At 36.1% G+C, this 15,450-nt stretch overlaps 1 protein-coding gene across 3 annotated transcripts in view; it reads left to right on the top strand.

Annotated features, from left to right (window-relative positions):
- npffr2.L (neuropeptide FF receptor 2 L homeolog) overlaps positions 1–15,450 on the top strand; it is a 73,807-nt gene that overhangs the window by 18,757 nt on the left and 39,600 nt on the right. The window contains exon 2 of one of the 3 annotated variants that reach the window (XM_041591053.1): positions 2,300–2,367. The exons of the other annotated variants lie outside the window; for them this stretch is intronic. Within the exon in view, the coding sequence (XP_041446987.1) occupies positions 2,366–2,367 (2 nt within the window). The 5' untranslated portion in view covers positions 2,300–2,365. The remainder of the gene's footprint in view (positions 1–2,299; positions 2,368–15,450) is intronic. 3 annotated transcript variants of the gene reach the window in all.

Below are 15,450 nucleotides of genomic sequence, written 5' to 3'. Positions count from 1 at the left end.
CTAACTAACTATATTAGAAACATTTTTTATTTTGCACAGCCTATCCATTTACCCAGTTTTTATTTTCACACTGAACTGTTCCTTTAAGGGAGAGGAATTCTCAACCCCTCAGTCCTTCACATATTGCAAAAGTACTCCTATTTTTTATTGCTTTCCATTTTTAATTGTTTGCCGTTTTTTCCAAAATCTAAGTTTAAAGTTTAATGTTTCTGTCTCTGGGGATCTGGCAACTCAGTAATTCAGGTGCAGACTCTATACTGTTGCAATTTTGCAACATTTAGTTGATACATTTCTCAGCAGCATCTCTGGAGTATTAGCAACTATTGTATCAATTCTAACAGCTGCCTTTAATGAAACTCAGGAATTCTGCTCAGCAGGGACAATGTTAAGAAATGTATTAACTAAATGTAACAATTTAGAACAATTTAGAGAGTCGGCGACCCCCCCTCCCAGAGCAGCTTTAGGTGAAAAATTAGACTTACACTTCAGTGTTAGAAAAATGGTCACAAATAGAAAATAGAAAGTAATTGTAAAACCTCTTTATTTCAGGGGAACTATCTGAAACAAACTGAACTGAAAAAAGTGTTGGACAAAAACTTTTTACACTGTTATTTTTTTACATAGTATCTATCTCCGCTATTTTTCTCTTTATATTTTGTATTTCTTGTATACCTGAGACCTGAGATATGCCATGATGTCACAGATGACTTTTCCCGCCACTAGGGGTTAGTAGGTTGTTTGCTACATATTTGTTCACTTTGCTAGACTAGACTTTGCTAGGCTAGCTGAAACGTCAGTCATTACTAAATGCAGTGCTCAACTTTTTAAGTCCTGTGAGTGAGGACCTTCTTTCGGGTTAGGCTTCTCTTATGGAACTGCACCCAGGCACTGATTGATTTTTTACGTGAGTACTGGCATCCTTCCTGTTGATATATATACTGTAAACTGTATATATATAACACACAGATGGCATCTACTATCAAGTGCTATAAAATAGAAATGCCATTTAATGCCATTTAAACAATTCTATTTTAAACTGATTTGCATGTTTTGTAACATTAAGACATTGCCTTGCAGAATTTTTTGATAGCAAAACAATTATGTTGGCACGTCCCAGTAGTCATCTCAGCCCCACTTAAAGGCCATCGCACATTGCTGCACACACACACACATCTGTTTTACAAGTTGTAGTGCCATGGGAGATTTCTCACACCTCCAGTTGGAGTGTCACAAATACAAAAAGAGTCTGGAATAAATTAGATGTGATTAACAGAATATTTAACAAGCATTTTCCCATAAGAAGCAGAATTAGACAGGCAGTTACTCTTAAGCCTAAGGGTTAGCACTTTTTTTTAAAAGATGAAGAAAGAAATGTGTAAATTTTCTATATCTGAGAATAGTGATAGCTTCCATGTGGCTTTCTATGTAAGTTTTCCTGAAGGGGGGTAATTAAGAGGATCATCAAATTATTTCATGAGGATTATGCATGCAGTTGCTGCTAAAAGATAAAAAAAAAGAGCAATAGTCTAAAAGTGTTGCTTTATTTTAGCAGAAACTATAGATTGTTATATAATATAAACATGGTAAGTAGATATTTGTATGTATATATATATATATATATATATATATATATATATATATATATGTATATATATATATATATATAATGTTTCCACCTCCACCTTTCCTTAATATAGAGGCTTGATACCTCTGTTGTATTTACCAACAGAAACACTTTGGCAATGTATCCCAGAGAGTCAATAAGAAATTATCTAATGGAAAAACCAAAGGGTCCTTGTATCTCTGTGCTGATTAGAATTGGTTTCCTGCACTACTCCAACATGCGGGTTGTTCTGCCAGTAACAGATGTACAAACAGTTTTCTGTGCAGCAGTGCTGCATTACTATAGTAGTGCCTATTAGAACGAGCGAGTACGGTTATTCACAAAAAGCAAGCTTCATTATAGATAGATAGATGATAGATAGATAGATAGATAGATTCATAGGGTTTGTTAAACCCCCCACGTGTTGCCTTTATATTTGATTGTAATCACTATCAATCTGGTACATGACAATTAATATCATGGAAGTGAGTTGTGAAAATGTGCACTTTCTATTTCTTATTAAAATTGCCTTTCTTATCTAACATATGGTATTTAAATTAACTGGAGATGTCATTATTATTTTGAAATAATCTCATTTGTTATCTATTCCTAGAATGTAGTGAAATCTGCACAAAAATGAGATGTGTTTTACTGCTGTGAATTATTCTTCTTTTTCACATTACTTCTCATCCGCAGGGCTGGATTTCATAGCGTGACGCCCCGAGGCCGCATGGTCCCAGCAACTGCTCATCCAATACTAAAATGTAAACATTTTGCTGCTTACTATATTTAACAAAATAACATGGACAAATATTGTCCAATTATAATTTGTAAACATTGTATTTGTATGTCATTAATGTACATAAAATGCTAGGGAACTGGTATATGCAGGACAGAATGATGATAGTATACAAACACATATACAGTATCAATTGCTTTACAGATTAACATTTTGAACTCTCATGAAATTAATGAGCATACCAATGGAGAATATTTAACTGTTCCACAATGATTATAATCTAACTGAAACAGATACAGATGTGGAAATAATGTAAATGCACAAGCTAAAGTTAAAACTCAGTGCTCAAGGAGCTACTGAGATGGTTTCATGGGGCGAACAAAAGGAATTAATTAGCCCAGCAAACAGAATGTTGGATTAAATAAGATTTTAAATTATGAAAATTTGAGTTATTATTTTTGTAGATAGACAATTTTCCCCAAATGCAAACAAGCCTCAGCTCATTTTTCATATGGTCTCCACTTACCTCATAATTCAGTATTTCTGGGCCAAGGTTGCAGAACACATTACACAAACATACGATATAGTTTATCCAGAGGTGTGGAAAGAAGGACGCAACTACAGGATTCCTGCTAATGTGCTATTTATTAGCCACACAACATGTTTCGGACAGCATGTGTCCTTTCTCAAGTGTGAACACAAGTGAAAAGCATACAACATATAAAGCCACACAGTGGAGTAAAAACACACCCACTTCCACCTGGCACCTAACTAAGTATCAATTAGGCACAGAAATAAGATGCACTGTGTTAGTGTCAATATAAATATATAACGTTGCAAAATGTCATACAGATACCGGTTGACTCTGAAAAGGATCCTGAAAGTTAAAGAACATAACATTTAGACTGTGATTAAAATATATAAAGTGCATATCCATATATAAACAGTAAAAACCGTTTTAAAATGATTAAAACCAATAGAAACTTGATATAAGGAGTAAGAACTGCCCACACAGGGCCTACTTACCCTCAGACGCATGCAGCCTTACATAATAACAATATATATGCTGTCCCTGCCCAACTTTAAATACAAGGCAATAGCTCTTACCCTTGTGTGGAAAACGTAAGTTTTCAAAATCTGAAAAGAGAAAATTGTATTAAAATGGATTATAGGAACGGTGTTAAGCTCCAATGGTCATTTAGACCCATAGGTAGCAAAGTATTCATTTTTTTAATCCATTTAGCCTCTTGTTGAAGCAATAATTTCTGTAAATTGCCACCTCTTTTTGGCAATGTAATGTTTTCCAAAACTAGCCATTTTAATTGCATATGGTTATGTCCCAGCGAGGCAAAATGCCTTGATACAGGTGTATCAGATTGAGTACCTGCTTTAAAATTTCTAATATTGCCCCTGTGTTCCTTAATGCGTTCTTTAACCGCTCGGCAAGTTTGTCCAATGTATGCCATTCCACAGGGGCATTTCAGCATATAAACTACATTTTTTGTTTCACAAGTAGAGAAATTATGAAGACGTCCCTTTAGTAGGGTGGTTGACTGTATCCCCTCTAATAATAGCGGAGCAACAAATGCAATTCAAACAAGCAAATGTTCCTCTTTTCGGAGGACCCCAAAATAATTTGTCCTTTTTTTGTGGGGCAATATCAGAGGGACAGAGAATATCTCTGAAGTTACGACCTCTTGTATAGCTGAATATGGGACTGGACTTAAAGAGGGCACCGTACTTAGGGTCCTGTTGTAGAATGGGCCAATATTTTTGGACAAGATTTTCAATTTGTTTACTCTGTCTGCCATATTTGGACACAAAAGGGATTCGATCAGACTTTTGTCGTTTATTATTAGACTGTTTCAACAATGCCTGTCGATCCATTTTATCAATGTCATTCTGTATTGAACGCAATTTAGAAACCTGATAACCACGTTTAACAAATTTATGTGTAAGAGAATCAGCCGCCTTCTTATACTCAGTGTTAGTAGTTGCTATGCGGCGTGCACGTAGATACTGACTCTTTGGTATAGCATTCAAAATACGTGGATTATGGTAGCTCGTGTGGAGCAAAAGGGTATTGCGATCTGTAGGTTTTGAATACATTTCAGAGGTAATGACATTGTCGCTAATCCTAAATTTAACGTCCAAGAAATTTAATGAAGTGCTGGACCATTCTCCCGTAAACTTTATGGTAGGGTGGCATAGGTTAACTGAAGATAGCATGTTATTAAAATCCTCTTCAGAGCCCTGCCATAAAATAAGAATGTCGTCCACATAGCGCCAATACTTAAAGATGTATTTATTATAGGGACCCTTTAGAAAAATTTTTTGTTCCAAATGGTGTACGAAAATATTGGCAAGGGAAGGAGCTACGGACGCACCCATAGACGTGCCTTGGCGTTGCCAATAGTATTTATCCTCAAATCTAAAATAGTTTTTTTGTAACACCAATGCAAGGCAGTCCAGCAGAAAGAACATTAAATGATGTTCTATGTTAGTTTCTAACAGGGAAGCCTCTACACACTGTAATCCTTCATTCTGGGGAATAGAGGTGTATAGGCTCTGTATGTCTATGCTACAGAGGTGTAAATCTTGATTGGGCAAGATTAAATTATTCAATTGTCTAAGTAGATCAGTGGTATCACGTAAACAAGTTGGTATACAACATACTATGGGTTGCAAATATTCATCAACCAACTTTGATAGCGGTTCTAATACAGAACCAATCCCAGAAATGATCGGGCGTCCTGGTGGATCTACTAGGGATTTGTGAATCTTGGGAAGTAAATGTAGAATTGGTGTACGCGGATGGTCAGTAATGAGAAAATCTTTAGTGGATTTATTAATTACGCCCTGTTCCCATGCTTCAGTAACCAAATGATCTACCTCATGTTTAATGGACAAAACAGGGTCTATAGAAATTGCTTCATAATGTTCTAGTACAGATAGTTGTTTATACGCTTCCTCCAAATATTGAATTTTATTCATTACCACGATTGCTCCCCCTTTATCGGCAGGTCTAATTATAATTAAGGGATTATTAGTAAGGGAATGTAGTGCCTCTTTTTCCTTTCTAGTAAGGTTAGGCTCATAAGAGCGGGCACCCCTTATATCCCATATTTTTTGAACCTCTTTCCGAATAACGTTTTCAAAGGTTACAATAGCAGGATTATCAATTGTGGGGTTAAAAGTACTAGGTTTTTTAAGTGATGGAGGATTAGAAGCGTTATTACAATCTGTAATAGGATAGTCTGCAAAATACATTTTAAGATTAAGGACTTTGATTTACTTCACATTGTGTATATATCTTTACTTTGCTACATTACACAAACATTAGGGGCAGCAGAGGACTGGTGCCTAGGGTATCATATAAGTTGTTCCCCCAAATCATCCTGCATGGATAAACCTCCTTAAAATCTCCCTATACAACAAGTTTGATAGAATATGGTCAACATGAAGAGCAGACTGGTGACAAATTACAATAATTTATTTTCCTTTCCCTCTAAAGCCATGGTTTAGTAATGAAGACAAACACGATTATCATAAGGAAATTGTCAAAAATGTGTTATTGTATTTAGCTTTGGTTTAAATAATGATTGATAAATATAACGACTCCCCAGACTTGATGTTATCAAACAAATACTCACTTTATTCACCTGGGCTATATTATATGTTCTTGCTTCTAAAACTCTGACTTGACCAACCCATTTTATAAACGAATGGATTGAAATAATCTAATACAAATGTGACCAAACATAGTCACTTTAAGTAATATTTACATAATACCCCCAAATGAGAAGCCATCCACTATTAATGCTACTCTTCTAGACAAGGATTTTTTGAATGCTTGTGATGTTTTCTAGCAATGTATTGATAAAGGTCAGGTGTTGCAGGCCATCTGCCAGGCATGCACAATGGTAGTACAACAAAAAGTATTTTCTAAGACATGTTTTTAATTATAATGATACTAAATTCTAAAGGGATTTACTGAACCTATTGTGCAGTTTTGCATATGATTAGTAGCAAGCACTGGCACATAGTAAAAGCTTTTAGCTAAAGGGTTGGCCATCCTTTCCATTATTTATACATTACATGCTTCTTACCCTTTTGTGCCTTCTAAAAACTGTATATCTGTTCTGTTGAAAGGCACTGTACATTTGAGTTGTATTTATTGTTAGTCAATATATATATATTGCATATGTGCTGACTCTTCCTTGCAACACATTTTATTAGCATTAGAAGCAAGTTCCTCCTTGAAAGTTAAGCATATCCATGTGTAAGTGCAACCTAAGTTTTGCCAAATGTCACAATGAACCTTTTTGTTTAGGGTTTTTGTTGAGTGTGAACATAACACACTGCAGTATGGAGGTGTCTATTATTTTGTATATTAACTGCCAATATTGTAGCTAAATTAACAATGTACTTTTTTAACACAATTTTAGATTTGTATATGATATATATACAATATATATATATATATATATATATATATATATATATATATATATATATATATATATATATATATATATATATATATACATTCACAAAGTACCTGCACTCCTTCCTTGTTGGTCGAACGTGGGTGCTTGGTCAATCAGAGTATACAATGTTCAAAGTGGACCAGCACACCAAAATCTTCAATCAAAAGAGGTTTATTTCAACATCACTCATGTGTCCAACGTTTCGGCCCACATTATCATCCTTGATAAAGGCCCTAATGTGGGCCGAAACGTTGGACACATGAGTGATGTTGAAATAAACCTCTTTTGATTGAAGATTTTGGTGTGCTGGTCCACTTTGAACATATATATATATATCATGGGCAGGACCACCATGAGAAAGACCACCATGAGCTGTTCACAGTTGCCTTTGCTTCATATTTAAGGTACATATATTTCTACTTTCTACGGAGGTCTTTACAAAAGTTGCATATGTTTCTATGTAATTCAAGCAAGTTTTAACATATGTTTAACATATGTTTTACTATATCTTTCTGGTGGGGGCCCTGGATATGGGAGTATAATAAGCATTGGGATAAGCAGTTGGTTTCAAGTATTTTTGCTCGCCATTTATCCTGTGAGTAACCAGCTTTACTTCACTCTGCATGGTGCATGGTGGTGGATCAGTCCCTTATATTTATGGTTAGATTTTACTTTATTAGTTGCAATAGTTATATTTGTTATAAAGTTATATTTGTGCTTCCTTTTTAAACTTGCTTTAAAACTTTAACATCATAGGAAAATATTGCCAAATGATACACATCTACAGTATGTACTAAACCCCAAGATATTGTCACAGATGTTTGTAGGCATCTGTGAGTGTGCAAGTAAGAGCCTTTTATTTAGGGTTTGTGCAGATGTTCATCCATGCTGCACCTAGGCATATGTAGGTTGTTTGTGCATGTGTGAATGAGAGCAGATCTGTGATGGTTCTGGTATACTTGCTGCCAGGTACAAAATGATTAGATTTATTAGGTACAAAGTATAATATGCAGAACTTTACCATATGTTGTCTGATATACCACTATTTATTTGGAGCTCATTTCTTGCAAAGTACAATATTCAATTATAATATCCAGAAATATGTCTGGTAGGTTAACCAATTAGCAGAAATGTATCTGGTTTCATATATATATTTAAACACATGTGAGATTGCTTTGGTGTCAGATATAATATTCAGAGCTGTAATGGGTGTCATATATCATTTGCAGAAAAGTATCTGCTTCATAGTTTGATCTTTACTTGTGTCATGTATAATGTGCAAAGCCTTATCTGGTTTTATATCATGTACAAAGATTTTGTTTGTGACTTGCATAAATGAACAGCTATATTTATATAAATTTAATATACAGACCAATATCTAGTGTCATGTCTTATGCTGTACTGTGTTGTGCCTTCTTCCTTCTCCCTTACATTCGTGTTATAGGGTTGTAATAATTTCATTTTGAAGGATTTTCAATCAACATACTATAGATAAGAGAAAGACAAGTCAGAAGGTGCTTTATATTGTAAATGTGGTAAAACATAGAAGAGATTAGGCTTAACATAAAAAATGAGCAATACAGAGATGTGTCATTACAGAGAGTACAAAGAAAAGAACTAATAGTTTCATTTCGATATATTCAATATAAATAATTGAAAATACTTTAAGTGGAATCTATAAAGCCTGACAACCTCATACTGATACGAATCTTAAATAAAGGGGAACTAAAGTCAATCTTACATCCAGGAGAATCCTGGATATTAAAGTAATGCTGACATTACAATTTTCTGTCTTGAATTCCTTCTTATACTGTATGAACATACACAAATCTGGAGTTTGTAGAGATACAATAACAATATATGTTACATAAATGTGAATGCAATTATATATTTAAATATGAAAGACCGATAGCATTTGTTATTCAGGAATGCAAACACATATGTAAAGTGCAATATTTTTAACACAATTGCATCAATTTAAATGCTATTCCACTTACATACTTACTTCTGTGCATATTTCTCTATATTTGTGTCTTGCACCAAAACTCGGACTGCTTCCACTTTGATGAAAAAATGTACAATTTGCAAAGTACAAGGCACATTGGCCCACAGAAGCCCTGGATTAAACATCTGCATTGAGATAATCTGTTGCCTGTCAGGTCCACCTTCTGCTCGGTGACCATTCACCAGATGTAGATTGGTTTGCATGCAACAGTGCAAATTTCTGAGCGCTGCAGGCTTTCCTGAACAAGCAACCGGCATAAAGTAAAATAGCTAGCAGGTCTTTGAAAGGATATTGGAGTGCATGTCTTCAACCTACATTTTTTTCTCCTGCTGCAAGTAAATGACATATGCTGAAAGTCCTAAATTACTAATAGGAAATATTTGAAAATTACAGTATTAATACAGCAAAATGTATTTATTTGCTTGGTTTAGAGGAGCACACTACACGATTTATAAAAAAAAGTATGTAAAATAATAAATAAATAATAAATAAATAAAACCCAAGTGTGAAGCTATGATTTTTCACTTTTAAGAAATGATTCTGATAATAGCCATGTCCTCTCACTTTTGTATGTATCACCTGCCTTGATTTCTCTAGTGTATGACTGGTGACTAATGAACATTAGTAGACATGATACCTCCTCCATAAATTTGCAATAAAAATGCATCATTCTGAATCAGATATGATGTAATACACATCATAAGGGTAGAGCAATGTGCAAAAAGCTATTTTCATACACAAGTCACAATATTTTTTCCCAGAATTACAGAAAAGTTGCAGAAAATGGGCGAGTTGTGTGTGATTCATCAAACTAATACAATTGCTTGTGCACATGTTAACTTATTAGGTACAAGTTACAGCTAACAATTGAAGAGTGGGAATTGCATCACTTCCTCTACTTGGCGTTTAATGGCATTAGCATGTGATTCATTTGGCACAAGTCTGCTGTGTCTATTGACATGGTGACAGGGCCCCCCCCTGTCAACAGGTATGGTTCTGCATGATGCAAAAGAAGAGACAGGATTGACCCAGTTGAGTTTAAAACAACTATACAAAAGGCAAGGAGAAAGTTTAGACACAAGAACCTTTGCTAATGGCTCCAATATGCCCAACATTTGCACCCATATTAGACCTTTGTGGCTACATTTGTAAATTACCTCTCACATCTTGACATGATGCCATTTACACAATGTTCGCCAATCCACACAGTTTTTCATATTAAAACCTTCAGTAATTTCCTAAGACCTTCAGTAATTTACAGCATTTCTGAACAAGAATATGATCTTCCATGAATTCATGTTTTATGTATCAGTATTCAAGATGTGAGTTACATACAAAATCATGTATAATATTAATGTGATTACATTAATTAATTACAGGTCATGTTATCATTGCTGTAAGCAAAAATGTCTATGTATACAGTAAATCATTAATATTGCCACTGCCAATACACATTTCTGTTTGAGAAAAAAAACAACAGAAAATCTATATACTATGCACATTGTATTTTGCTGTTAAGGGATATGCCTTGTAATTGCTTCTGATTAAGCATTGATCTCAAAGTCCTTTGAGATCAACATAAAAAGCTATTAAAAGAGAAATAAAGCGTAACAAAGTAGCAAGCTAGAAAATGCTGCATGCCATGATTTCGGGTTCTGTACCAGCCCACGGTAACCACAGCACTTTAGCTATGAAGGTCTGTGCTTTTGAAGATACCCCAGTATGGGTTCAAAGCACATGCTGTGTGCTGCTTTCAGTAACCTGAGCTTAGGGACTGACAAAATACTGAATTTATACATAAAATAATAATTAGTTATTAATTCAGATTCACATTACATGTCAGATCCAAAACCAGTGCAATTAGCATTAGAAAAAGTAATAATCAGCCCTGTATCATCAGCTTCTATGACATGTGAACCTCATTTTCTGCTTGATAATTTGCAACAACCTCTTAACTTTGCTTTTCAATAGCTGCTCAGACCAGATGGTGCATGCACACTCCTACCAGATTCCAAGATGGTCACCCCCTGTACCTTTGAAAGTCAGAATCATTACTTATAGGGGGGTATTTACTAAAATTCTAATTTTTCTCATTTTTTTTATAGAATCAAATTCACCCTAACTCCCATCCACTATGCCTTAATTTATTAATTCTGGTCAGGAAAAAGTCCATGCAGGAAAAGTATCGACAAAATCGTGTCATGATTCAAATTGTATTACTTTTTCAGAGATGACACTTGATTCACAATGCTTGATTTTCAATTGTCGCTCGATAACCTTGACTTTTTCTTATTATCAAATGAAAACCATCTTCAAATTGTAAAAGGGACATCTGCCATTGACTTCTACGTCATATCGACAGGTTTTACCTGGAGTTCCCAGACTGATGGAAACAAGATTCAAATAATTTATACGGTGTAATTATAGTTTATTATGCTTGACTAATGTGATAAAATAGGATTTGGATTTTTTTTTTTGGGTGATGGGTCCCCTGTAAGAACTTTTGGTGCACAACATCTCTTCTGAAAGTTTGTTTTCAGATTGAAAACTATTTAAGTGATCTGCAAGGGCACAGAAAGAGAGTTACACACAATAGTGTTCTGCCTGAACATTTGTAGGAGTACAATAAACCCATACCCATGGACAGCTAAAGTAAATGAAGATTATAATCATCTCTAACCATAAGAGCCAGTAAAGTGGTATGTCTGTGTCACTCTTCGCTCTACAATCTATAGCCACACAACTAACCATAAATCTATATTTTCCCATAATTTGGCTAATATAAGATGAGCTGAATACAAATCATCACTTGCAACTGTTGAATATTTTAAGCCTATTACAGTCAATATATATATATCTATAAATACTGGTATTCTGCTAATGCATTTATTAGCATTTTGTGTTTTAAAGTTGTTGCTCCGTATAAAGAGCATTTAAAAAACTGTAGAACATGAGATGTCATTACATTCATATTTGCCTCATTCTGCATAAAAAGTCTTGGACATGATGCCTTAAGTGTATTGTCTATCTCTGTTTTTTTACATTTCTTTTCTTTTTTTATTAGTAAAACTTGAAAAAACAATTTAATACAACAATCACAACTCCTAAGAGCAGAATATTCTATGTAGAGCAAAATATTTGTAATATGTAAATGTTTCAGAGCATTGCCCACTGAAAAAGATGATTGTTAACTCGAAACTGGAAAAAGAATGACCAATAAAAATGTATATAAAAAAAATCTAATTTTTTATGTTTGTAGGATCGACCTGCAAAATCGAATTGAATCTGAATCGAATTCGATCAAATTCAATTTGCGTTTTTTCAAAAAATAAATTCATTTTCAAAAATCCACCAAATGACTCCAAATTGGTTGTAGGAGGTGCCCCATAGGCTAAAACACCAATTTGGCAGGTTTTAGATGGCTAATAATTGAATTTCGAGTTTTTTTTAACTCAAATGGAAGCTTTGGCTTCTCACAGCATGGACGTTTGGCAGGGAATGCTTGCCATAGTAGGGAGGGGCTAGTACCCCATGTGTATATACGTGACAGTCAAGAGGGGAAGTAGGGGACAGAAGAGTAGGGGGGCTGGTCCACAGTTTGTCCAAAACAGCAAATTCGCCGTTTTGGCTGAAGATGCTGGGGAGGAAAACTCCGAACTGGCGTGTATGGAGCAGGCTGACTCTCGGAGCACCCCGGGAGGCAGTGGCTCTAATACGGGTGGTGGGGGGGAGTGCAAGGAAGGAAAGGCAGGTTCTAGTTATAGGGGATTCAATTATTAGAAAGGTGGATAGGGTAATCTGTCGCAAGGCCCTACATGCCGAACAGTCTGCTGCTTGCCTGGTGCTAGGGTTCGGCATGTGGTGGAACGAGTTGACAGATTATTGGGAGGGGCTGGGGAAGACCCAGCGGTCTTGGTACATATAGGTACCAATGACAAAGTTAGAGGAGGTGGTGAAGTCCTCAAAAATGATTTTAAAAAACTAGGTTCAAAGCTGAGGGTGAGGACTTCCAAGGTAATTTTCTCAGAGATATTACCTGAGCCACGAGCAACGCTAAGGAGACAGCGGGAGCGTAGGGAGATTAATGCGTGGCTGAAAGATTGGTGTAGGGAGGAGGGTTTTGGGTTTTTGGAGAACTGTGCTGATTTTTCAGTCGGCTACAGGCTCTTTGCTAGGGATGGGCTGCACCTCAATGATGATGGGGCAGCTGTTTTGGGAGAGAAGATGGCTAGAGGGTTGGAGGAGATTTTAAACTAGGTGTGGGGGGGAGGGTTCAGTAAAAGATTCAGTGGTAGACAGGTTAGATGAGATAGTGGGCAAAGAAAGGGAAAATGGGGGAGGAGATTTGGCTGGGGATACTGTTAAGGATAGGGAGGACCACATGTCATATGTTCAATATGGTGCCAGTATTAAATGTATGTTTACAAATGCAAGAAGTCTGACTGGTAAAATGGGAGAGCTGGAGCTGCTGGTGATGGAAGGAAAATATGATGTGATTGGTGTGGCCGAAACATGGCTGAATGAGTCGCATGACTGGGCAGTAAATATCAGTGGCTATACTTTGTTTCGGAGGGACAGAGGCAATAGAAAAGGAGGAGGGGTATGTCTGTATGTTAGGCAGGATTTAAAAGCTCATATAAAGGAGGAGGTTATGTTAGAAAATGAGGGGCCAGAAGTCGTATGGGTGGAGTTCTTCACCAATTGTAAAGAATCCAGCAAATTAATTGTAGGAGTATGCTATAGACCCCCTAATGTAAGTGAGGAGGAAGAGACAAAGCTCCTAATGCAAATAGAAAAGGCTGCTAGTTTAGGTAAAGTAATGATAATGGGGGATTTTAATTACCCAGATATTGACTGGAGCAACGGTACTGCTAGATCAGTTAATGGGAACAAGTTTATAAACTTATTGCACGACAATTTTTTAGCACAGGTTGTTGAGGAGCCTACCAGAAAAAATGCTATTCTTGATTTAGTGATCTCAAATGACCCAGAACTTATAGCAAATGTGCAAGTCATTGAACCCCTGGGTAATAGTGACCATAATGTTATATCTTTTAATGTCTGGTGCAAAAAACAAAAATATACTGGGGCAACAAAAACCATGAATTTTGCCAAAGCTAATTTTAGTGCCTTGAGGGCTGCCCTACAGAGCATTGATTGGGGCATTAGGTTTTCAGCTAAAAACACAGAACAGAAATGGTTGTCCTTTAAAATGATATTAAATCATTACTGTTCTCAATTTATTCCCTTAAGGACTAAACGTAGAAGCTCTAAGAATCATCCTGTGTGGCTTAATACAGAGGTAAAGATGTTAATGGGAAAGAAGAGAAAGGCATTTAAAAGCTACAAATCTGTAGGGACAGAAGCTGCATTTAATGAATATAAACACTGTAATAAATGTTGTAAATCAGCAATCCGGAAGGCTAAGAAAAGAAATGAAGAGTTAATTGCGGTGGAGGTGAAAACTAATCCTAAAAAGTTTTTTAAATATATTAATAGTAAAAAGATGCAGGTTGAGAGTGTTGCTCCATTAAATAATGGTACCAGTATGGTTGTAACAGATACAGATAAGGCAAATGTGTTAAATCAGTTCTTTTCTTCAGTGTATACAATAGAGGAGTCTGGGTTCACAGGCTCACTTAATAACTGCACGAATGGTTCAGCTCAATCTAGTCAGTGGCTGACTCAGGATATGATTCAAAAAACTTTAATACAAATTAATGTAAACAAGGCTCCAGGGCCTGATGGCATACACCCCCGGGTTCTAAGAGAGCTTAGTTCAGTTTTAGACCAGCCCTTATTTCTGATTTTCTCAGATTCACTGTCATCTGGTATGGTGCCTATGGATTGGAGAAAAGCTGATGTTATTCCAATATTTAAAAAGGGATTACGATCTAAGCCTGGCAATTATAGGCCAGTAAGCTTGACATCTGTGGTGGGCAAATTATTTGAAGGCTTGTTAAGGGATCACATTCAAAATTTTGTCCTAATGAATGGCATTATGAGCAACAATCAGCATGGCTTTATGAAGGATAGGTCATGTCAGACGAATTTGATTGCATTTTATGATGTGGTAAGTAAGATTCTGGATAGGGGGGGGGGCAGTAGATGTGATCTATTTGGATTTTGCCAAAGCGTTTGATACTGTGCCCCACAAACGACTGCTTTCTAAACTAAGGTCTGTTGGGCTTAATGAAGTCGTTTGCACGTGGATAGGAAACTGGCTACAGGATCGGGTACAGAGAGTGGTTGTTAATGGGACATTCTCTACTTGGAGTAAGGTTCTTAGTGGGGTCCCCCAGGGCTCAGTATTGGGTCCACTTTTATTTAACTTGTTCATTAATGACTTAGGGGAGGGTGTTGTAAGTAATGTATCAGTGTTTGCAGATGACACAAAATTATCCAGCCCAATTAATTCCATCCAGGATGTGGCATCCTTGCAACAGGATCTTGACAAACTGGCAATCTGGGCAGCTAAGTGGCAAATGAGATTCAATGTTGATAAATGTAAAGTCATGCACCTGGGATGTAAAAATATCCAAGCCACTTATACCCTTAATGGGACTGCACTAGGCAAATCCATTATGGAAAAGGACCTTGGAGTCCTTGTAGA

Source organism: Xenopus laevis, chromosome 1L (genome assembly GCF_017654675.1).
Source record: "Xenopus laevis strain J_2021 chromosome 1L, Xenopus_laevis_v10.1, whole genome shotgun sequence".
Lineage (NCBI taxonomy): Eukaryota > Metazoa > Chordata > Amphibia > Anura > Pipidae > Xenopus > Xenopus laevis.
This window is presented reverse-complemented; position numbering and strand designations above follow the sequence as displayed.